General features: G+C 36.9%; 1 protein-coding gene across 1 annotated transcript in view; it reads left to right on the forward strand.

The window, feature by feature from the left end:
- Window positions 1–2,810: 2,810 nt before the first annotated feature.
- Window positions 2,811–26,253, forward strand: part of LOC117908238 (chromosome transmission fidelity protein 18 homolog) — a 32,064-nt gene continuing 8,621 nt past the window's right edge. The window contains exons 1-4 of the mRNA XM_034821867.1: window positions 2,811–3,372; window positions 9,661–9,722; window positions 11,003–11,140; window positions 11,274–11,549. Of these exons, the coding sequence (XP_034677758.1) occupies window positions 2,892–3,372; window positions 9,661–9,722; window positions 11,003–11,140; window positions 11,274–11,549 (957 nt within the window). The 5' untranslated portion in view covers window positions 2,811–2,891. The remainder of the gene's footprint in view (window positions 3,373–9,660; window positions 9,723–11,002; window positions 11,141–11,273; window positions 11,550–26,253) is intronic.

Raw genomic sequence — 26,253 nt, forward strand, 5'->3', positions numbered from 1 at the left:
GATTATAGTGAGAAGCCATTGAGTATGCATCACAAAATGCAAGTCCCATCCTTACAGGGCCATGCACGGTCACTTACCTTGGCTTATTTTCACAGTCCATATCTGCATGCATGCATTTGAAACTATTTTTTCTAAATAACCTGATTTCCAAATGATTTAATTCACAACTCTCCATCCCTTTTTAAAAAATATTTTAAAATAAGCAAGAAATCAAATCTCGTAATTCCAAATAATGGAGTTATGGGAATTGATCCATGCAAAATAAATGGGGACCCAACATCAAATAAATTTTCACCAAAATAAAAGTGAATTTGAAATGAAATGCCATGTGTGCTGTTGATGGTTCTTTATCTGTTTAGTGACACACGAGCTATATTTTGTATTCATTAATTGTGCACTAACCCCATTTCTTGATAGTGCATGGTGGTTCATTGTCAAGGTATGTATTTACTCGCGTCTTGGTCATTCTCTCTGCATGTTCTAATTCTCATATGTGCATGATCATTTAGGGTATTCATTGATTCATTCATCAATTGTCATGTCAATTTCATTTTATTAGTAGAGACCCAACTTTAGGGACTTAGAGGGTGCTACAGTCGTTACCGTACCTTTCCGATAAGTAACCTGGCCCCTGAACCCGATCCGGTTTTTCACATACTACTTTTTCCAAAATAAGGAGTCACACTTAGAGTTTTCTTTCTTATTTTGTTTACCCTTTAAAAATAAAACAAAAATAAGTGGTGATTCCAAGTCATTTTCTAATAAATAAAATAATTTTCAAAATAAAAATCGAGCTCGCCATCTAGTAGAAGCGCATGAGCCGAAATGTGGGGTCCATAAAATATAATTTAAACTATAAATAAAAACTCTTTTTACTTAATTTTATTCTTATAGCTAAAATTTTAAAGTGAAAATGAAGTGCTGCATGAGTGTTTCATACCAATTATTTTCTTCATGAAAAATTTACTAATAAATATATAGTCTTTCCAAATAAATGATGGCTAAAATATAATCATTAATTATATATATTAATTTTAACCATAATATGTAAAATTGTATTATTGATAAAAATTTATCCATTTCACTTAAACAATATAATTTTATTTCCATGAAATATTATGCACAATGTTTAAAAATTTATGAATAGCATATGATAAGTATGAAATTAAATGTGTGTTTAGTAAACCAATTTAATAACTCAAAGTAACTTAATGACTTAATTTAAGTTGTTAAGTAAATTAAGTATATTTGGTAAAATAACTTAAAGTAAAAAACAATTTTAGGTAATAAGTAAAAACAATTAACTCATTTTTAAATTTACATCTTTATTTTACTTTTTTACCATCATTTGTCATAATTTCTCATAATCTCTTTTGCTACTCCATGACCTCCATGATGTGCATTCTAAATTCAAAATTTTTTTTATCTTGTTGATAAGTATAAAAAAAAAGTACATCATTGAAAAAGAAATTCAACAAAACAACTTTAAGTAATAAGTAAAAACAATTAACTCATTTTAAAATTTACATCTTTATTTTACTTTTTTACCATCATTTGTCATAATTTCTCATAATCTCTTTTGCTATTCCATGACCTCCATTGTTATTTGATCTCCTTTACCTAAATAATAATTTATGAGAATAAATATATCAATTTGATGATTTATAATAAATTTTAAATTAATTTTATCAAACAACCTTGATACTTAAAGTAATAAGTTTTAAATCAATGACTGAAGTATGATTTAACTTAAAGTCAACTTAAGTTATAAAGTAATAAGTATTAAGTTTACCAAATATTCCTTAAATTTTTAAAGAATAAAACAAACTTTCATTATTTCTATTATCTAATATTCAAATTAAATTTACTACTTTGAATTAAAATAATACAAAACACTTTTTATTTATAAAATTGAGCACCTATAATTTTGGTATTAAAATTTTTACCACTTAAAGGGTGTTTTGTAAAATTTAATATTTATTACTTGATAAGTTAAGTTGACTTTAAATTAAATTATTCTTAAACTATTATTTAAAACTTATTATTTATTTTAAACTTTAAGATTTAAGGTTGTTTAATAAAGTTAATTTAAATTTTATTATAAATCATCTAATTAATATATTTATTCTTATTAATTTTAACTAATATTTATCTTCACTGATTTTAATTAATATTTATCTTCATTAATTTTAACTCGTATTTATTTTTATTAAACTTAAATAATAACTTTATTTGTTAAACATCTATTTACAGTATGATAAATATATGAGATAAATATGAACATTTATTATAAAAGATATGTAGTAGATGTAGAACTATACTTGTAAAATATACCATTACCATATATTATTAAATGATGCAAAAAAAAATAAAAATAAAATTAAAGATTGAAAATAAGTTAATTTTTTTTGACTTATTACTTAAAATTCATTTATAATATTAAATTATTTTATTAAATATATCTAATTAATGAATTTAAATTAAGTTATGGAGTGATTAGATTAATTTATTAAATACTATCTTTGATTATCAAAAAAATGAATGAGAAAAATGGAGGAGAAAAAAAATAGAAAAACAGAAAATGCTAGAATAATTTTAAAGTCACTAAGATATTTTTTTTTTATTTTTTTTATAAAGATTAAATATTTTTGAAATATATTAACTAATAATAATTTTAATTATACTAGATTTTCTCCCCCTATTTTTTCATAATAAAATCAAATGCAAGAAAATTATTTCTCTTTAAACATTTATTTTTTCTCCTTCCCTTAAGTACCACCAATACCACCTTAACCCGGCTTTGTCGCTATTCTCTTCACTTTCCCGCCAAACGAGTGCCAGAATCTCAATCGCTTCTCTGCAACCATTCTCCTGCCCACCTTCACCCATCAATGGACGCCAACATGTACATTCCCCTCCCAGAAGAGCTGGAATGGCTGGAAGCCAATTCTCACCTCCACCAAGACCTCGAAGACTACGAAGACCAAGAACCCCCAGAACCCTACCCTGAAGAAGAAGAAGAACAGCTCCCTGAACCTCCTTCACCACTCTCACAACCTCAAGTCAATGGCCAGAAACGCCCCCTATCCGACGGACCAGATGCCCCCGATTCTGGAAAGCGTAGCAAAGCTGATCTGTCTGAGACCGGAGCTGAGGAAGATTGGCTGCGGTACTCGCTGCCGCAGGACAGTGACGGCGATTTGGAGCCTATGGTTGTTGATGAGGAGAGAATCGTTTCGCGATACGCGTCAGAGATTGACGGTGATTGTATTCCGGTGACTGGACCAGGTGGCGACAGGGTTTACTTGAAGATTAGCGCGACTGGGAGCGACGGGAGGTTGAAGAAACTTGATTTAGAGGGACGCACCAAGGGTGAGTCTAGTTTTGTGGTAGCTGTTTGGTTACCGAGAGAATGGAGGAAAAGAACAGTAAATGCAATCTATGAATTCTAGGGCGTATTTATCAACTGACCACAACACAATTTTGGTTTTTGAAAACCGTTTTCTGGTAACAGAACCAAACATGTCTTTAAATTTTGCTATGTCTGGATCCTGAAAAACAACATAATCACCAGAGCTCCACTTAGTTCAATGCGGCAATTGTTTAGTTGAAAGTGGTGTTTTGAGTTTTTACCTTTTTATTTTCCTTTTCTTTTTCCTTTTCTTTTTCCTCATCTTCTTGGCAGCCAAATGAAGTTCAATTGTGGAATCACTGCCATAATTGCTTGGATGTTGATGATATAGAGAGGGAACTGCATTTGCCCTATCATATTAATTTGTTGAAGAATTTCATCATTGTTCTTCTTTTTATTATTTCTGTGAAATATTAGCTTGAACTCTGATTTTTGATTAGATTTTTATCGAGGAACCTCCAGCCAAAGTATATTAGTCACTAGCAAACCAAATAATCATATTTCTTATTTTGTTTGGAAGTTTAGGTTATAGCTTGACCTGAAGTGTATCAAAATAGTTTCATCACATTTGTCCAGACAACCAAGTTCCAGCTTCAAGTGTTAACAAACTGGAATTTTGGCTTCAAGGGTTGACAAACTGGAATTTTGAGAAGGTCACATGATTTTAAAGGGAGGATATTACCTCAAGTAGGGGCAAGTGGCAAAATAGGATTTACCTAACACCCCTAATTGTTAGGACTAAGGTTTCACTGAATTGAGTTTAGTATTATTTTGATATTTTTATTATGTTGTGAGAGACTTATTTCTGAAAATTATGTCAGATCTGCAGTCAGTCATGAAGTGATCCTTGTGTATTAAGCTATGCCCCACATGACTCTTGCAAATTAGGTTTATGGTGTTATGAATGTTTCTTGAGATTTGCCTTGACACATGTCTTGAATTCACTAACTAGCATTCGAACGTTATGGTTGTAAGTGTTGTTCCTTTGAATGCAAGACAATTTAGGGACATGATAGAATGAATACTCTTTTTGGATTTCTTTTATGTTTATTCTTTTGGAAAGAAGGTACCAAGTTATCAGATGTTCTAAATGAAAGAAATTTGCAACAATTTGGCATGGTCTTTTTGATAGGTAAGGATCAATTGTATTAAAAGTGCTTATCAAAAGGGCACACAAAAGTATACATGGTGTATTCAAGCGCTAAAGGTGAAACATGGTAGAGAGAAACACAAAAAACAACACCCTTGCCTTACTTAGACTCTTAGAGTTCAACTATCGATAGCGTTGATCATTGACAAAGAGCTGTCTCTTGTGTGTACCCTAACCTATTCTAAAAAATTGTACATAAATAGTTGTTTAATTGCTCGATCTGCATTTTTAGTGTTCTCGAAAGCTCTCTTATTTCTCTACTCCAAAAATCAAAATAAAGGAGCTGCTCTCCACACTGTTTTCCTACAAAGGGTATGTGCCAGCTTAGAAGGACATCTCGAACTAAGGAGATCACCACTTACTGAACACCTAATAGAGCATAAATTAATTGCCAAAGCATGACTGCTTTGGAACAATGAAGGAGGATATGGTCCATCGTTTCTTCCTTTACTTTACTCAAATAACACTTACTTGACAACTGTGAACCCCTCGTTTTGAGTTGATTTGAAGTTAGAATGTTCCCCATAAAGCTTCCAAACAAAAAAGTCAACTATCATTGGAACCCATGGTCCATATAATGCCAGATGGAAATGCCTCCATTCTATGATTTCTTAAGGAATAAAGCGATTTAACTATAAATTTGCCACTCTTTGATATCCAACTAAATTATGATATCCTCTACATCCCTTCTAATTATTTGCCCTTGCAATCTCTTAAAAAACCTACACCTCTCCTCACTCTTAGTCGATGTTTTGTCTTGTAAACAAGGGATTCCAACAACCTCTCTACCTACTCTACTCCCACAAATTAGTCAATTGTACATCTTTAGCAGGGACCATAGAGAACAACTTAGGAAAAGCCTCTTCTAGGGAATCATTGTTGTACCATCTATCCTTCCAAAATTTTACTCTCCTACCGTTTCCCACTCTATACCCAATCTTATTATGAAACTCCTCTCACTTGCTCTTAATAGCCTTCCACAACTCCACCCCATATCCTTTCCTTCGATGCTCTCGAGCACCATCCATCCTCTTCCTCCCCACTCTTCCCTATAATGACTTGCTTCCAAAGGGATTATTCTTAGTTGCAATCTCTAACACCATTTTCCAAGGAAGGCCTTGTTTAGAATAGACAAATTTTTGATGCCTAACCCTTCACCTTTTTTCTCCATATGGACTATCAACTAATTCATCAAATAAGGCCTTCTTTGAAGCTCTCCTCCCGCTTAAAGTTCACTTTAATTGTAACCAAATAAGTCCTTCTATGGGAATTTGACATTTTGTGGAAGAACTTTAGAATTTTTTCTCTCTTTCTTTTAGCCATAATTCTCGTGGTTTCTACCTCTAGGAGATCTATTGTATTACTACCTACATTCTGAACTCCTCCATTATCCCCTCTTAACCTCACTTTCCTCCATTGAAAGGGCGGTCTCCTTTGTTTTTGCATCCCCGAAACCAATCTTGTTGAGAGTTGCAACTTTATTAGTAGACAAATTCCCTACCACCTCTCTATTCTAGACTTGTGGATCCTGCTTCAAAGCCTTTAGTTTGCTAGCTAAAATGTGGCTATAAGAGCCATTAACATTGTAGCCTTCCCACCAATTTCTAACTAGGTCTTTAAAACCTTCTACATTTAGCTTCATATTTTCAAACCCAAAAGGCATTTTGCCCTTTCTCATCTCTTTTTCATCAATAAAATAGGAGCAGGATCAAAAACAAGTTTAGGCAACACACTTTGGGTCAAACAATTGAAGTGACTTTCCCACTCTTTTGAATCAAGGTAGCTATCCAGTCTAGAAAAGGATCGAATATTTAGATCACCACACTAAGTAAAAGGACCCGCCGCAAGGGGACGATCCCTCAATTGAAGCTCATCTATGATCTTCAAATTTCTTCTTTCCCCTAGGAATTTGACAAACATTAAGATCCCTTCCAATGCAACAAGGGTTGCTCCACAATGCTCTAATATCTCCCAATTTTGACCATAGATCCTCTCTCTCTCTCTCTCTCTCTCCATTATGAATTGACCTATACACTCTTAAAAGCATCTAAATAAAATTATCCTTGCAGTTCTTAAACCAACATGAAAGAGAAGGCACCCCATTTCTACCTCCAGAAGCTTCATGACCTTATTGTCCCAAAAAAACTAAAATACCCCCTACTTGCCCTCTGGCCTCCACATTACCCCAATTTATATTCTATGTACTCCTAAATTCCTCACCAATTAACTCGATATTTATTACACCTTGGTCTCTTCTAGATGAACTAGGTTTACCCTCTACAATGTGATCAAAGCCTTTGCTACTTTCCACTTTTCTATATCATTAATATGACTTTCAAATCTTTCACAAAAGGATTCAAATATTTTCTTTTTGATAGGTAAATAAGCAAAATATATTAAAAACGCTTGCAAAAAGGTGCAACAAAGCACACACGGAGTATACAAATATGACCGCAAGCAATAAAAGAAGAGAGAAAGATTAAAACCCACCGTCCCACCAACACCTAGCTCCAACAAGGGCTGGAAACCCCTTAGCGAAAAACATAAAAAACCTTACCTAGAATGAACAAAGAACCCCTAGTCGAACCACTAGTGGTCAACAGAGACCCCTGCCACTAACTCCGCACCCCTCTCCCCTTTCCTTTTACTGTGGTTGAAACACTATTATAATTGACTGAGCACTCGAGGCTTTGGATTTCCTTCTCAAGATGCAAAGAGGACAAAAGGATTCAAATCTTCTTCACTAAACTTTGCATATCTCTAAATAGCTTCTATTCCTCCTCCCTTTTCTTGAAGCTGAATTATGGTTAATGGAGCACTCCACTTTGCGAAGTCTCCTCTTAAATCTGGATCCAAGTGCCAAATTCTTTTTTATTACTCGACTTAAATCTTTGCTCCTCTTTCTGTTCTCCAACCCTTTTAAGAAGCCATTATTTTCTTCCTTAAGATCCTCAATTGACATTCCCTCAAATATGTTGAAAGTTGCTAATTTTTGAAGGTATCCGTGGAGCAGTTGAAGATTTGGCTCGCTCTACATGGAGGGGAATCACATAATGAGGAAGGCTCCTCAATGAATCCTTCTTCTTGATCACTACAACCACCTCTCATAGTGCTTGCTAACATCTCCACCATCATTCCATTTTTCAGAATAAAGCAGAAAGTTCCAACCATTAAATTTTCAGCCTTTGGAAAAGACCCATTAAGAGGGTTATCCCAGTGAACCATACTCCCTATTGTCTTTTCCATTGGAAGATTGCCATTTGAGATTGAAAAAGGAGAGAATGCTCCGTGCCCTAATAGAGTATGGAGTAAGGAAGCTTACTTGGGAAGTAGGAGGCCTCCTTCACTAGGATTACATCCATAGGAGTCAACAACACAACCTTAACTAGAAATCTCTTCTCAACCGTGGGTTTGAGATCATCCTTGACACTCACAATCATGTCAGAGAGTAATGAACCTTCGAAACCCTCACGATTGCTAGAGCTCATGGTTTTAGCCTGATGAGAGATTGCATAAGGCTCTCGTAATGCTAAAGGGCCAATCATCTCCATTAGGCCTAGACCTTCCCCTTTAAAAGAAACACAACACGCATCCATAGTGCCTAAGCCTCCATCCACACCTATACCTAATGCAACCCCCTTCATTTCATGGGGTGACATGCAAACATCCCCATGTTTGTTTGCATATGGTCCACCAACCCTAGTCTCGTTGCGATGTGTAAAGCACCGTCCAAGTCCTCTCCAACCTCCAGCCCCTACCTAAGCTTGAGCGGCTTCACCACCAACATCCATGGTGGAATCTCCCACCACAGTTGAATGGTGAAGTAAAGCTTTCCTACCATAACTTGCAAACTTCTTGGGACCTTCCTTCCATCTGTTTTTACTACTACCTCTCCCACTATAAATTTTAGCGCACTGCAGTGTCTTCATCTACAACTATGAAGCCTCCACAAGCTTCACCTAATTGCTTAAAAAAGCCTCTGTGCCACAAAAACAAAGGAAGACCCATAATCATCACCTAAGATTCAGCCACCTTATCTCCTTCCCTAAGTTAGCCAACCTTTAGAACCCTTTTTTTTTTTACAATAGCCTCTTCCTCTTGAACATTGTCACTCTTTTCTAAGGACCTTTTGACTTCATAACTAAATCCAAACTCAAATAAAATAGGAAAGCCACCTATGAAGGCAAGATGGATATCCACTCTCATTCTCCAATTATACTTAACCCAAGACTTTCAGGATGGAAGAAATAGTGTCTCACCTGAGACCTTACCCCATTTTCCCACTAAACATTGATTTATGGGCTGCATTTTGTTGAAAAAATCCAAACCTCCAAATTGAAACCACACAACCTTGCCCACACCCCTCCAACCATCTTTTACTGCATTACTAAAAGGTGTTCCTTCTTTGATGCTCTTGGCTATACAACCTGGAGCAAGGGAATTGTTGGCTTTGAGTACCTCAAAAAATCCAAGGGGAAGCTCTACATCAAGGGCTCTTAACTTTCTGGCTAGCACCACCCACCCCCTTAATACTCTCCTTCCTTTTGGGAACACAAGGGAAAATCTCTTTGCCTCCACTGAGCAAACATAACACATGAGGAGAATGTGCCAGCTACATTGCTCCTGAGCTCCAAGTTGAAACTTCTTCCTCCTGTCTGTCTAGGCCTTTCTGAAGCTATTCAGATTTACATCCTGACAACATACTTCCACCCCTTGCAGCAACAAAGACAAATGCTTAGCTCCAAACTTAATCCACTCTGAGAATCCTTTGATCCTCTTTGTGATCTTGCCAGCACCCTACCTCCAACTTGATCGATCAAAATGTCAAAAGACTTTGACTAGATCTTGATGTGTTACAGTTCTGTTTTCTTTTATCTGTTACATGGAGTGATTTCTGTGGTACTCTACCTGCCATGAATGCGAGTCAAGGGCATTTTTTTCACAGATTGAGTCCTTGTGACATTGCTCACTTTGTATAATTCCAAGATTTTGTGGGCATCCTTATTCATTTGTATATGATATTATTTTTGCACAAAATTAATATTTGAATTAGTTGATTCCAGGCCTTTGATCTTTTCCCAATCTATCCACTTTACAGGTCTTATTTTGGAACCCATTAGTGTTCTAATGCAAAGAGTGGAACAAGATGCTTTCACAAAGGTATATCGTTTTTTTTCATGGTTTTTTTTTTTTTTTTTTTTGGGCAATGGTATTATTTAGTGTTCTATTTGTGAAAACAACTTGTAATAATTCATGTTTGATGTCAATGCTCTTTTTTCTTTTCTTTCAGTGGACAAATATTTAACTTGATGAATTAAAGAAAATCACTTGGTTTTGTGTATAAAAAATTCATTAATATGCTGTAAGTAGCATTGAAGCTTTCCTAACTGGTCACCTTTATTGCAGAATATCAATTTATTCTTGTTTTTTTGTTCTGATCAGATTCATGAACTGCTTTTGTTCATATCACTGTTTCACAAAATCAGGTTACCAATATAGAAGCTTCCATTTTGTCTATATGGGTAACACATCATCTTATGATTTGAATCCTATGAGGGTCCTAAGAAAATTTAGTGGATGGCAGCTACTTGATAAAACCAGAATGATCCATTGGGGCCTTGAAGCTCTTCTGGTAATTGAGAACATTGGAAGTGGTTAATTTTGATACTATATAGCATGGACAAGACATGAGACATGAGACATGAGTACATCACCCTTGGAAGAGGTTAAGTTTGAATAGGATTTGGACATGAGACACAAGTCCAATATGACATCAATTTATGACATGATAAATTTTGAAGGACTTATACATGAAAAATATATTATTGTGATTCTTATTTAACTATTAGAAAAAAAGATACTATTTCTATATTTTATATAATAATACAAATATTAGTAAATTTATTTAAATTTCCAAACTCACAATTGCATTACCAGGAAGAAAAAGCTTGGGGAATTTGGTAGTGTATTACTCCTCTTCAGTAGTCTCTCTTCCAAACTATATTATTTTTCTTTATTTAGGAAATACCTTATACTTTTCCATTGAATGTTTGATTTATTTAGGTCATGAAAAAATTATTCAAAATTTTGGACACATCTGAGAAATGTCTGAAACATGTTTGAGAGTATTGTGCTCAAGCTAGCCGCAACTCCTTTTGAAGTGTCTGCATAACTGGGACTCTCTGATGACTTTTATTATTAGAAGATCTTATGAAGTTTTATGCAAAAGGCCATATGAACCACCAAATTTTCACTAAAGAAATCCAAAAATTAACCCTTGTCTCAATTCATATATAAAGTTAGAAATTATCTTAAATTTTATCATGCTATGTGATGTATGATATTAATTTTTAGGGGTAGGAACATTGAAGTTGTTTCCCTTTTAGAAAATATTTTCTACACATTATAATGTTTCTTATGAATATTGTTGTCATGCTTAGGCTTTGCAAGCAAGTTCTGAATTGCAGAATGATGCAATCCTCCCTGAAACACAAGTGGTCAATGAACAGCTTTGGGTGGATAAATATGCTCCAAGTTCATTTATAGAGCTTCTCAGTGATGAACAGACAAATCGTGAGGTGAACATATTGTTCATAGTATTAGTTTGAAGTTCCTACAAAGCCAAAACCTTAGAAGGCTTATTTACATTTGGAGTTTCTGTTTGTTTGATTTTTTTTCATGATTAATTAACCTTGTATTGTTGTTTTGTAGGTCCTCTTGTGGTTGAAACAGTGGGATTCCTGTGTTTTTGGATCTGAAATTAGGAGCACGACGGAGGAGGTCTTGTCTGCTTTGAGACGACATTCTTCCATTGCTCAACATCAAAGGCCCTCTGGTATGAGCTTTCTTAGGAAGAATAAAGGACAGCGATTGAGTGATGGAAACTCCAGATACTCTAATAATTTGGATCAAGAAAATGGGAATTTGAAAGGCCTTCAGGAGTTGTGGAATAAAAAGTCAAGGGATACTGGTCCTCCAGAACAAAAGGTTTGTTGTTGTACTTATTTCATAAAACAATTATTTATTTATTTATTTATTTCTTTTTTGTAGTTGATAGATGTTTAGTTTGCCTTTCACTTCAAATAATTTGCATGCAGATACACTTTTGTTTGAAATTTGCTAATCTTTTAATTTTAAAATGTCTAACTAATGCACTCCATATATTGGTAAGAAGCAACAAAAAATTAATTCTGGAATAGTAAGGACTTGGAAAAGAAAGGATGTGTTCTTTCATGACATTAAATTGAAAGATAAGTAATCATAGTATAGTAGCTCTATACACATGCTAAATGACCTTAAAGGACTTTTGAAGTAGATGCCCTGTCATGGCTAGGAAATTTGTGTATTAATTATGATACCTCCTCTTTGCTTTATATTCCGCTAGAAATTCTCTAGAATAATGTGGTGTCTCCTTTATTAAATGGGCATATCTCCAAATGAGGCATTTTTCTTTGTTGTCCTTGGATCATGATAGTGGAGTTACCTTCAATCCAAAAAACATTGTAAGCCTAAACCTTTCCCCCCTTTATGGCCTCTACAAGAGATCAAATCTTTACCTCAATAGCCAAGTCTCTACTAGCTGGTTTTGAGAGGGCTAAGATATTGTCATTTGAAATGGTTTTTAAACATATGGCCAATCCCCGTTTGACCAAGATGCCCTAGCAAACTGTTGGCAAGATTTAGCTTAAAAGATGCTAGGGAAAGAAACCTCCATATATCAATGAATGCAGCATTTGTATTTGTAAAATTACAAACAACAAGTGAATCCAACGATACACTCCTCATTGTGAACGCCTTCAAACTCCTTTGTTAGAACCATGGTTTGAAATGTCGCGATTTTTCACCAAAATATCGGCGAAATTTCGCTTATCGGGTGAGGCCGACGCTATATTCAATATCGAAAGTCGTTTGATCGATTTTTCTAGAATTTTGTCAAAATATCGGCATTTATTGGCTTTTTGCTGATTTTTCGGGAAGTCAAACTTTGGTCAACATGGAGTTGGTGGGCTTAGCGCGTCAAACCAGTCAAATTTCAAATATTTTTGCCCTGTTGCCGCTACTGCCAAGATTCAAGCCTAGGCCGAAAGGCTTAGGTTCAAGCCTAGTTACCGCTGGGCGGTTGGGCCAACTTCTTCTTTGTTAATATATGTAGATAATAAATATGTTAAAGTTTATTATTAAAAAATAAATAAATAAATTCTTATTGTTCTATTTAAAATTTTTATTTAATTAATTAATAAATATATAAAAACCACCATTATAAATTTCTTAACAAGTATTTTAATATCATTTATATGATCATTAAATATAAAAAAATATAAATATTAAAAATATAAATATTAAAAAATCATATATGCATCATCATTTATTTTACATTATTGAATGCATTTGAATTAAATAAATTATAGTTTTAATATTAGATGTATCATCATTTATCTCATTAATCCTATTTTAAAAAATTACTATCACTTCACTTTTAATTTTTTTTATATTTATCTTTTAATTTTATTTAATTTTGAATGTTTTTATTTTAAAATATTAAAAATATAAATTTATTCTAAAAATACGAAAATATAAAAAAATAATAATTAAATTCTAATATTTTATAAATTAAAAATAATTTGATTAAATAAATAATAAATTATTAATACCGACATATCCTTGCTTTCTGATATTTTTTTGTTTAGCTACACCTATGTCAATTATACTTAGAAAATAACTTTAACATGTGTATTTTTATTTATTTGATCATTTTTGGAGTTTCTCCAAATATTTCCATGAATTTTGAATAATTTTCGCCTTACTTATATTTTTGTCAAAATATCCACTGATATTTCTCTGATATTTCCAATATATCCGTAAAATCCAAGTACCGATATATCCATATTTATCGATATTTCAAAGCATGGTTAGAACCTAGGGAGTTTAATAAAACACACCTATCACATTAATGATCTTGGGAAGTTATACTATTAAGGAAAGTTGTTTCAATTATTCTTGTCTATTTTATCCACATAATAGTCAATATAGCATTGAACCATAGGACACACTTCTTTCTACTATAGCCAAACCTTGAAATGGGATCTTTAACATCCTTTGAATCTCACTAGGAGCCACACAATATATGGCGATTTATTAAAGAAGTCTTTGCCAAAGAGTAAGGTGCTAGGGCATTGAATAAACACAAGGCTAATCATCTGTCTACTAGGTTTTCACATGACACAAACCTATGGATGAAGTTTCAAGTGGCTAGTATTGAACCTCTCAATAGGATAGTCAATAGTTGCATGAACCTCTTAATAGATAGTCAATAGTTGTATATAACAATTTAAATTATGAAGTTAGAATTAAAATTTTCATGAGTTTTGGGACAGATTTTTAGGAGTTTTTCCATTTTTTTCCTCATCGTATAGCTGCCTATAGATATACAATTTTTCCTCAAATCAATATATACAATTATTCTCACATATATGCCTACAATATTCAATTTATAACGAGGAATTCTATGTGTTGGTACAAACACTTCTTTATTGGCAATTTTATCTTATTTATAAAGATTTTGTTTTATATTCAGATCATGAAGCACCAAACTCTTAAAAGAATTTAAATCATTGACATGAAAAATGAATTTCTTGTTTACATGAATATTCTTTTGTTCTTAAGCACAAGGTTGAATTGACAATCAGATGCACGAAAGCGGGTGGTTTATTTCCTTACTTCTATGGTTTTCCAAGTGATTGGATTTGATCAAATCATAAAAGATCACCTTTTTTGCAAGTTTATTTATTTATTTTTATTTGTTTGGTTCTTATTTTATTTTTAATTGGGAACAAAACCATAATTCACAAAAAATATGATATTACAAAAGAAGGATCAGAAATCCTTCCCTAAATTACAAAAACAAATAAGAAACAGAGGAAAAAAATTACACTCCAATAGACATAAAAACAACTCAACATTGCTATTTTAACGCTTTTAATTTATATATCAAAATTCAATCAAATTGAATAATGTGGAAGTGAATGCCCTTAAAAACTGTAATAGTGGAGACCTAAAAAGATGAATAGAAATAGACTAAAACCCATATCATCTCTAAAGTTCTCCACCTATCCTCAAGAATTCTTGTATTTCTTTCTCACCATACTATCAAAATCAATGTAAGACAAGCGATTTGTCATAAAACTTTGCTTCTAGTAGTATTTCCTAAACCACTAAAGGGAATGGTCAACATGTCACTAATACTTCTAAGAGGAACCCAATTCAATTTGGCTGGTTTGAATAGATTGTGCCATAACTCTAAAAATTAAAGATTTTCCCTTTTCTCTCTTTTCACATGGTATCAGAGCCTAGGGAGAAAAAAAAAAAACCTAATTATTTCCGGTTTATCCATGAATCAATTCCGGGAAACTTTTCAGTGACCGTGTTTCATTCCGGTCACCTTTCCCATCTCCTAAAGCTTTCCGATCAACCTTCTTGCCGTCAGAAAACCCTCACCGCTGTTAGAAAACCCTCACCGCCGACGACTTTTTCCGGCGACGTCCTTTTCCGACACCGACCATACCATCAGGTGCGCAAGGAGGAGATCTTCAAGTTTTGTCAAAGCACCGGAGGGAGATTCTCATCCACGCGCCAGCCACGCGCGTTTCTTCTCCGATGGCCTTAACCTCACGCGCCGGCGAGTGAGGGTGCGTGGAGCACTTTCCGGCCACACGCTTCCACCTCCAGCCTCACCTGATGTCGTTTAGCCACCCTCCATCTGTGCTTGTCCCTTCCGAGCCCTACAAGTGCATTTTTTGGGGTTTTTTTGTTTCCGCCGGCCCTCTAAACAGTCTTTCCGGCGACCTCCGGTGACCTCCTCTCCACCCCAAGCGCTACACGTGTCTTAAGAAGTGTTCTTCTACCCTTTCAGTAGTGCCACATTTGTTTTTCTTTACTATTTGGTCTCTCACAACCGCGGATCCTCAATTTTTTTTTCTTCTTTCAGCCGCGATTTGAAGTCGTATTAGGGCTATGTTCGATCCAAACATATTTCGTTCTCCAGATAAGTAGATATGACTACTAAAAGTTCCATTTTTTCCTCTGTCATATCTTGATCTCCTATGATTACTTTGGAGAAATTGGTTGGCAGTGAAAATTATTTGTCCTGGTCTATCTCTGTGGAGCTTTGGTTTATGGGTCAAGGTTATGAGGGTCACCTTGTCACGCAGGAGGTGAATATCCCTGAGGTTGATAGAGTACAATGGAGGAAGATAGATGCACATTTATGTAGTGTGTTATGGCAATCAGTTGATCCTAAGATTCTACTTCATCTTCGGGCCTACAAAACATGCTTTAAATTTTGGAATCAGGCAAAAGGGCTATACACGAATGATATCCAACGTCTTTATAAGGTGGCTTCTTCTATTGTCAATGTCAGACAATAAGACATGGATTTATCTACTTATATTGGCCAGATTGCCTCTTTCTACTGATGTTGGGGATCAACGAACACAGATTGACAAGTTCTTCATGGTTCTTACGCTTATTGGCCTCCGTCCAGATCTTGAGACCGTCCGCGATCAGATTCTTGGCAGTTCCTCCGTTCCATCCTTGGATGATGTGTTTGCTCGCCTCCTTCGTATCTCCTCCACTCAGACTTTGCCATCTGATAACACTTCATATTCTTCTGTGTTAGTTTCTCAAACTAACTCTCGAGGAGGACGTAGTGGTAACCGAGGTAGAGGCCAACGTCCTCATTGCACCTATTGCAATAAACTTGGCCACACTCGTGATCGGTGTTATCAGTTAGATGGGCGGCCTCCCCGCATTGCCCAGGTGGCCCAGTCATCTGATCCTCAGCCTCCTAGTTCCTCCACATCTCAGGGTATTTCCCTCACTGATAGTGAGTATGATGATTATCTCCGCTATCAGGCCACCAAGTCAGCTTTTGTTGCTTCTGATGCCCAGACTGGTAATGCTTTTGCTTGTCTTACCCACACATCTTCTCTTGGACCTTGGATTCTAGATTCTGGCGCTTCCGATCACATATCTGGTAATAAGGATCTTTTCTCTTCTATTACTACTACCTCTGCCTTACCTACTGTTACTTTAGCTAATGGTTCCCAAACTATAGCTAAAGGTTTTGGTTTAACTCAGCCTCTCCCTTCCCTACCTCTCCATTCTGTCCTTTACGCCCTTGAGTGTTCTTTTAATCTTATTTCCATCAGCAAAATAACTCGCACTCTTAATTGTTCTATCACTTTTTCTGATAAATTTGTGACCTTGCATGACCGGAGTACGGGGAAGACGATTGGCATAGGACGTGAGTCTCAAGGCCTCTATCACCTCACCTCGCCTTCAACTCCTGCAGTTTGCATTTCCACTGATGTTCCCCTCCTCATCCACAGTCGCCTAGGCCACCCTAGTCTATCCAAGTTCCAGAAAATGGTCCCTCGTTTTTCATCTTTGTCGTCGCTTGGGTGTGAGTCTTGTCAGCTTGGGAAACATACTCGTGTCTCGTTCCCAAAGCGTTTGAATAATTGGGCAAAGTCTCCTTTTGAACTTGTCCACACTGATGTTTGGGGTCCTTGTCGGACCGCGTCTACTTTAGGATTTCAGTATTTTGTCACTTTCATTGATGACTATTCTCGATATACTTGGTTATTTTTAATAAAAAATAAGCTGAGTTATTCTTTATTTTCCAGAAATTTTATGCTGAAATCCAAACCCAGTTCAATATTTCTATTCGTGTGTTACGCAGTGACAATGCCAGGGAATATTTTTCTGTACCATTTACTTCATTTATGTCCCAACATGGGATCCTTCATTAGTCTTCTTGTGCTCATACTCCTCAACAAAATGGGGTAGCTGAACGTAAGAATCGACATCTTGTTGAGACAGCTCGTACTCTCCTTCTCCATAGTAATGTTCCTTTTCGTTTTTAGGGGGACGCTGTTCTTACAACATGTTATTTGATTAATCGTATGCCCTCATCTATATTACATGATCGGATTCCTCATTCTCTTCTTTTCCTTGACTAACCACTTTATTTCCTTCCTCGTGTTTTTGGTTGTACTTGCTTTGTTCATATTCTCACTCCTAGACAGAACAAACTTTATGCCAAAACCACAAAATGCATCTTCTTGGGATATTTCAGACTTCAAAAGGGTTATCGTTGTTATTCCTCTGAGACTCATCGCTACTTTCTCTCCGCTGATGTCACTTTCTTTGAGGACTTACCATTCTTCTCCACCTCTGAGTCTCTTCCTGTTTCTGAAGTCTTACCCCTTCCCATTATCTCCCCACCTGATGCAGTGCCTTTCGCCCACTTCAGGTTTATCATCGCCGTCATCGTGTCGCTGTTCCTCCTTCTTTGACCGAGGTACCTGTTGACTCACTTCCTATCCCTTTGGCTTCTCCTGCCCCGGCTTTGCCTCCTTCTGCTGACTTACCCATTGCTCTTCGGAAAGGTAATCGATCGACTCGTAATCCTCATCCTATTTACAATTTTTTGAGTTACCATCGATTATCTTCACCTTATTCTGCATTTGTTTCTACTATATCTTTTGTCTCTCTTCCCAAGAGCACCCCTGAGGCTCTTTTCCATCCAGGCTTGCGCCAGGCAATGGTAGATGAAATGACTGCTTTACATTCCAATGACACTTGGGATCTTGTTGTTTTACCCTCTAGTAAATTTACAGTTGGTTGTCGTTGGGTCTACACAGTTAAGGTTGGCCCTGATGGTCAGGTTGATCGCCTTAAGGCCCGCTTAGTTGCTAAAGGCTATACTCAGGTTTATGGTTCTGATTATGGTGACACTTTCTCTCCTGTGGCCAAGATAGCTTCTGTTCGTCTATTGCTCTCCATGGCTACTATGCGTTCTTGGCCTTTTTATCAGTTAGATATTAAAAATGCTTTCCTTCATGGGGATCTTGCTGAGGAAGTTTATATGGAACAACCACCTGGTTTTGTTGCTTAGGGGGAGTCTAGTTTAGTGTGCAGGTTACACCGTTCTTTATATGGCTTGAAATAATCTCCTCGAGCATGGTTTAGCCGTTTTAGTTCTGTTGTTCAGGAGTTTGGCATGTTCCGTAGTACAGCAGACCATTCCGTTTTCTATCATCATAACTCTTCAGGGCAGTGTATTTATCTGGTAGTTTATGTGGACGACATCGTCATTACAGGCAGTGATCAGAATGGTATTCAGAAACTAAAGCAACACCTTTTCACCCACTTTCAGACTAAAGACTTGGGGAAACTCAAGTATTTCTTAGGGATTGAGATAGCTCAATCCAGTTTCGGTGTGGTTCTTTCCCAAAGGAAGTATGCTTTAGACATCTTGGAAGAAACCGATATGTTAGACTGTAAACCGATAGACACTCTTATGAATTCAAATGTCAAACTTATACTAGGACAGAGGGAGCCTTTAGGAGATCCTGGGAGATATTGACGACTTGTAGGTAAACTGAACTACCTCACCATTACTCGTCCAGACATTTCTTTTCTTGTGTGTGTTGTTAGTTAATTCCTACAGTCACCATGTGATAGCCATTGGGATGCTGTAATCTGCATTCTTCGATATATCAAAAGCACACTAGGCCAAGGTGTGTTGTACGAGAACAGAGGTTATACCCAGGTTGTTGGTTACACAGATGCAGATTGGGCTGGCTCACCCACAGATAGATGTTCCACTTTCGGGTATTGTGTTTTTATTGGAGGTAACCTAATATCCTGCAAGAGTAAGAAACAAGATGTAGTGGCCGGATCTAGTGCTGAAGCCGAGTATCGAGCTATGACTCTTGCAACATGTGAACTCATATGGCTGAAACATCTTCTTTGGGAGTTGATATTTGGAAAGGATGAACAAATGAAGCTCATCTGTGACAACCAAGCCGCTTTGCATATTGCATCCAATTCAGTCTTCCATGAAAGGACCAAACACATTGAAGTTGACTGCCACTTCATTAGAGAGAAGATCGCATTAGGATGTGTGACGACTAGTTTTGTCAATTCAAATGATGAACTAGCAGATATTTTTACTAAATCTCTCAGAGGTCCTAGAGTTAAATACATTTGTAATAAGCTTGGTGCATATAACATATATGTTGCTTCAGCTTGAGGGGGAGTGTTAGATAGTGTACAGTTATTTCAGTTATTTACTTCTCCTTTTCTTTCCTTATTGTATTGTGCGTCTCACTAACATGTATATATATACCCAAGTCCAATGTGTATTATTAACAATTTTTCAATAACAAAAATTAGGGATCCTCCCTTTTCTCTCTTTTCACAGTTAGGTATGTGAGACAAACAAAGATTAAATTAGAGTTATTCTTCTACCTAAGGACGAAAATGCTTTTTCAACCGATCCAATTTCCTTGAAATTTTATCTACAATCGGGTCCTAAAAGACACTAGCCTTAGGAGACCCCTTATTGGAAGACCCTGAACACAGTTTGAATACTAATGCTGCATTATTTTATTCAATTGAAGGTAATACATTTAAATAGACTAGGGACAGCCAAGGACTACAACAAATCCTTAAAAACACACCTAGGATCACTGCAAATTGATATAGATCACAATTTGATTTTATTTGAAATTAAAAACAATTTTAAAACCAAATTCTAATAGTTGGAAATAACAACTAAATCTAGAATAAATAACTTTTGACTAATTCAAATTTCCTAATCATATCAAATTTGATTTAATTTGATTTGCCAATAGACCAAAATAGGTTCAAGGCCATTCAAAACTTTATATTTTAACAACAAAGCCAATTTAGAAATCTAATTCTAACTTGTATTGATTCTTGACAACATGCTTTTGTCTAAATTTTTGATAGGAAACGACAAAGAGATATATTGATAGAAATAAGAAGTACAAGAGAAGGATGAAGAATCCTCCCACCAAAGAAAAACTAAACAACAAGAATACAAAAACAAGAAGCTACAATGTAAAAACAAACAAACTCTCTAGGTTAGACCATCCCGTTGGAGCTACACACTGCTATCCAATCTAGTTGTAACACATTAAGGGGAATGCCCTTAAAAACCATGGAACAAAAAGCCCATAGAGAAGCAAGGAAGTGAATGAAATCCCAAAGATTCTCTGAATTCCTTACTTTATTCTCAAATATCCTCGCATTTCTTTCCTGCCACACAACCCAAATTAAAGCAATGCACGCAGTTTGCCACAAAACTATCCCTCTCTTGGATAATCCAAAACCTTTATAATTGATCGACATCATGTCGGAGATGTTCCTTGGGGGAATCCAATCCATCTTGGCTAACTGAAATAATTTGTGCCACAACTCCATCGTCAAAGAACAATGTAGGAAAAGATGATCTGCTGAGTCTCCATGCTTTATACACAACTTACAAATGTCAGGACTAAGAGCTTTGTAGGGTCTTCTCAATTGTAGCAAGTCATTAGTATTTACCTTCTTGTGTGTCACCAACCAGACAAAGAATTTGACTTTAAAAGGGACTTGAGAATTCCATACAAACTTAGTAGGGAAAACTGGAAAAGAATCGGAAAAGTGGGACAAGGCTGAAAAAAAAGACTTGACTGTAAAAAGCCTTGAAGAAGATAAAGATCAGGATCTCGCATCTGAAACCGATGGGGATAAATGCAAACAATCAAGTGACCGCATGAGGCTTTTTAAATCTTCTATCTTAGAATCAGAAAGGTTACGACGGAAATTAAAGTTTCAAGAGAAGGGACGAGCATAACCGAGAATTGAAGATATAAGAATATTTTTATCCGTGACTATTCTAAATAGTCTTTGATATTGGGAACCCAAAGGTTGGTCCCCCCACCATAAGTCTTCCCAATACCAAATTCTTTCCCCATCTCCTACCACAAATCGAGTATACTTGGAAAAATCTTGAAAGACTTGTGCAATAGTCTTCCAAGGACAACGATGTGACCATCTGACTATAGTGTTGGCATCCCAACCATTGGGATGTGTCCCATAAATGCTTAAAATGACCTGATGCCACAAAGCTGAACTCTTCCTAGGATACCTTCACAACCATTTCCCTAAGAGAGCGAGATTCCTTAGAGAAATCTTCCTAAATCTCAATCCTCCTTTTACCTTCGGATTACACACTATATCCCAACTAACAAGATGATCGCTTTTACCATCCCCAACCCCTGACCATAGGAAATCCCTTTGTAATTTCTCAATTTTTGCAGCCACTGAAGCGAGAATCTTAAAATAAGAGAGAAAGTAGCTAGGAATGTGGGTAAGGCAAAAATGAATAAGAGTTATCCTACCTCCAAAAGATAAGTAAGCCTTTTGCCACCCATCTAATCTCTGCAAGATTCTCTCAATCATTGGATCCCAAAAGCCACAAGCCTTTGGATTCCCTCCCAAAGGAAGACCTAGGTAGAGTATAGGCCAATCAGAAGCCTTGCAATCAAGCAACTTTGCCAACTTAGAAAGATGATTTTGATCAAGATTGATCTAAAAAAGATTACACTTGTCAAGGTTAACCTTAAGCCCAGAAATATGCCCAAACACTAACAATAAACTCTTGAGAGTTTGCAGATCTTCCTCACAAGTGTTAGGAAAGAAAATGGTATCATCTGTAAATTGCAGATGGGACACCCTTGTTCTATTCCTACCAACCCTGAAACCCTCCAACAAACTTCTTTCCTCTGCTCTCAACAGCATTCTACTCAGTACATCTGCGACTGTAGTAAACAAAAAAGGGGAAAGAGGGTCACCTTGTCTTAATCCTCTGGAGGCCTTAACCCACCCTTTAGTGTTTCCATTCACTAAAACTGCATAAGAGACCATAGACAAACAACCTCTTATCTAGGTCCTCCATCTAGGAATAAACCCCTTCTTCTTCAACACATGATCCAAAAAATCCCAACTCACATGGTCGTAAGCCTTTTCAAAGACAATTTTGAAGACAACTCCTTCTTCCCATTATTGTCTTTTCTCATCCACTATCTCATTGGCTATAAGAACTGCGTCCAAAATTTATCTCCCTTGAACAAAAGCACCTTGGGTAGAATGGATAGTTTCATGTAGTACCCCTCTTAATTGCTCTGATAGAACTTTGGCTATTATCATATAGAGACAAGTGATCAAGCTAATGGGTCTAAAGTTTTGAGATTTTCTTTGTTAGGCCTTTTTTGGGAGGCATTAGTGCTTTGATTAATAATCCTGCTTCTATGAAACTCTGCAAACACCCTCACTAAATCTCCGTTGATCACATCCCAACAATTTTGAAACACTGCAATGATAAATCCATCAGGCCCCGATGCGTTATCCCTATCTAATTGAAAAATGGCCTTAGAAATCTCTTCTTCAGTAAAAGGGGAATCCAACCTAGAAGCACCATCTTCTGAGATAGGAGACCAATCTAAGCCTTCTACTCTCCAAGACTCTCTAGGAGGACTCGAGTAGAACTTTTTAAACTAAGGTAAAATCTCCTCTGTGATGCTCTAAGAATTATTCAACACTAAACCTCTTTCGTTCTCCAAAAACTTGATGAATTTCCTATTTCGTCTGCCATTAGCCACTTTGTGAAAAAACTTTGAATTGCAATCCCTTTCTTTAACCCATTTCACCTTCGCTTTTTGTCTCCAATGAATTTCTTCCCTCAAAATTAATTCCTTTAGCTCCCCTTTTCTTAAAGCTCTTTGAGCTGAAAGTTCAGAAGTGAGAACCCCTTCGTGCTCAACGACATCAAAGTTAGCTATTTCATTTAGGATGCTTTTTTTCCTTTTGTTTAGCTCACCAAAAGAATCCTTATTCCAATCTTTCAATTTGACCTTAAACAATTGTAACTTCCTCATGAACTTGTGACATTCCCAACCATTTCCTTGAAAACCTCTCCACCAACTACTGAAGCACTCTTTGAAGCTAGGATGTTGCGGCCACATATTCTCAAACCTAAAAGGTGTTGGGCCCCACTTGAAAGGATTGGTATCCAAAACTATCGGCCAATGATCCAATGTCCATCTAGAAAGAACTTTTTAAAGGCTTTGAGGGAAGAAATGCTCCCACTTATTTGAGTAAAGAAACTGATCCAATCTCTTACACATAGGTGACTCTTGCATGTTTGACCAAGTGAATGGTGCATTTCGTAAAGGGGGGTCAAGTAATTCATAGTCTCTTATAAAACCATCAAAATCCCTCATGCTTGAAGTTAAACTAGAGTCTCCCAATTTTTCTAAACTTCTCCTTATAACATTAAAATCACCACCCACACACCATAAAGGAAAAGAAAGGCAAAAAATGTCTAAAAGCTCCACCCAAAAATCCTTCGTATGGAAGGGACTGTTTGGCCCACAAACTGTGGACAACCACAGGGATCCGCATCCATCCAACACAAACTTGACTAAGATAGAAAAGGAGCCTATTACCACCTCCTTTCTGCACAGTTTTTTAGAGTCCCAAATAATCAAAATCCCACCTAAGGCCCCGCACGCCAGAAGAGCAGCCCACTCCTTATTTCTAACCATCCAGACACTACCAACAAACTTTCTATCACACACCACCCTTTTTGTTTCTTGAATCATCACAACATCCGGATTCTCTAGCCGTAGAAAATCTTTAACCACCCTTTGTTTTTTCCTAGATCCCCAACCCCTGGTATTTGAACTAATGATTTTCATTGATAAACCTTACCGACCCTAAACCTTTAAACCAGTTCCAACAGGTCTCAAATACCTGTGGAGAATCTGTTCTTCCGCCTGGAATACACCTTAATATTCAGAGAACTTAAGACCTCACGAACTTTAGCCGTTTTCTTGGGAGAAAGGCCTTCTATTTGGAACTCGCCCAACGAGAAAAACTTAGCTTCACCCTGGCTAATTGTAACCAGGTTGGAGACCTCATTAGGCATGTTGGGCATAGACTTAAGGGGGTTAAAACCCTCGGGCATTTGGTTCAGATGAGCAAATTGGGACTCCACAACATCAAGGTTAGGATTGCCAACAGACACTTGACATAAAGTACCAACGTCGTCTTTTTTGGAAAAAATTTCAGAAGTAACTCGATTTTTCATAGGATACTGAGACTGTATGACTGAATTGGGAAGAACGGGAATAGAAGGACTCAGAGGTGGAAGTGCTAAGCCACAGGAAGTGGGAAAAGTTGACAAAGATGACTGAGAAGGTGAAAACGAAGATACCTCCAAGTTTTCCGCTACCAACATTCCACAAGTCCCCACAAAGTTGAGCCCTTTTTCTCTGATTACTAGATTAGAAGGAAAAATCGTGACTGATGAGCCACAATGATCAAAACCCACGAGGCCCTTATAGCCTTCTCTGTCTTCATCGTTAGAGGGTTTGCGCAAAACTGCGTCTCCTCTTGACGACGAAGCCCCTTCCCCCGAACACCTCTTTCGGAACCCTGATGATCGACAACAAGTGAGACGACTCGCACTGAATCCTCGTACCATCTGTGTTCCCCCTTGAAAGCATCTTCCTTTAGAGGAGCTTCACAATTTGACGATGGCTTCTCATGTGTTAGAGGCTCGCTTCGGCTTCGAAACCCCTGTCGGTGACCAAAACTTGGAGGAAAAAGAGTAGTCCACAGCTTCTTTGAACCAAAATTCACCTCTTTCATCGCGAAGCCCCTTGGCTGAACATCAGATACCTCTGAGACTAAGTTCCCCTTTCCCATTGTAGGAGTCTTCTCTTCGTAATGAGCCTTTCTAAAAAATGGGCTTCTTACCTCCCATTTCTTGGCCCAACTTAAAAAACGGGCCTTTTAAATTAAAGCCCCTCTCCCAACCCAAGTTTGCTTCTACCAATGGATTGAGATTAAGAGGAGATTGGGCCCTTCTCTCTTGCTTTGAATTAGAGGCCTGATGCCCTTCCTCATCATTTGAGTAGGCCTTGTCCCCTTCGGCCCAAGCTTCGCCCACCTGCTCTAACCTAGCTGGCCCTAGTCTCTATTTGTTTGAATTCAAAATGGACGAGGAGGAGGGTAGGAACCAGCTGTTCACCACTTCCGGTCCTCTCTTGCCATGTGTTCCCACGGGAATTGTTTCAGCCTTTTGACTTTCTCCTCCCTTATTCATTTTGCCAACTGCCCTAACAGAAGAACTTCCATCAATCGTTGATCTATCTCTCTCAACCCGTCTTCCACCACATGTCCACGAGTGAGGCACAAAATCCTCTCGGGTTGACTCACCCATTTCTCTACCTCGCCTAACTTCTTCAACTCCGACCACTGCAATAGAAATTGTGAACACCCATCCCCCATCTAACACCTCGATCAAAGCTGGGAGAACTGACCATTCATTAAAATTCTCACCCTCGCCTTGCAAAGATCAAACAATTTCAACTGGCCTTTTAAATTAAAGCCCCTCTCCCAGCCCAAGTTTGCTTCTACCAATGGACTGGGATTAAGAGGAGATTGGGCCCTTCTCTCTTGCTTTGAATTAGAGGCCCGATGCCCTTCCTCATCATTTGAGTAGGCCTTGTCCCCTTCGGCCCAAGCTTCGCCCACCTGCTCTAACCCAGTTGGCCCTAGTCTCTGTTTGTTTGAATTCAAAATGGATGACGAGGAGGGCAAGAACCAACTGTTCACCACTTCCAATCCTCTCTTGCCATGTGTCCCCACGGGAATTGTTTCAGCCTTTTGACTTTCTCCTCCCTTTTTCATTTTGCCAACTGCCCTAACAGAAGAACTTCCATCAGTCGTTGATCTATCTCTCTCAACCCGTCTTCCACCACATGTCCAC

The sequence above is a fragment of the Vitis riparia genome, chromosome 19, assembly GCF_004353265.1.
Source record: "Vitis riparia cultivar Riparia Gloire de Montpellier isolate 1030 chromosome 19, EGFV_Vit.rip_1.0, whole genome shotgun sequence".
Lineage (NCBI taxonomy): Eukaryota > Viridiplantae > Streptophyta > Magnoliopsida > Vitales > Vitaceae > Vitis > Vitis riparia.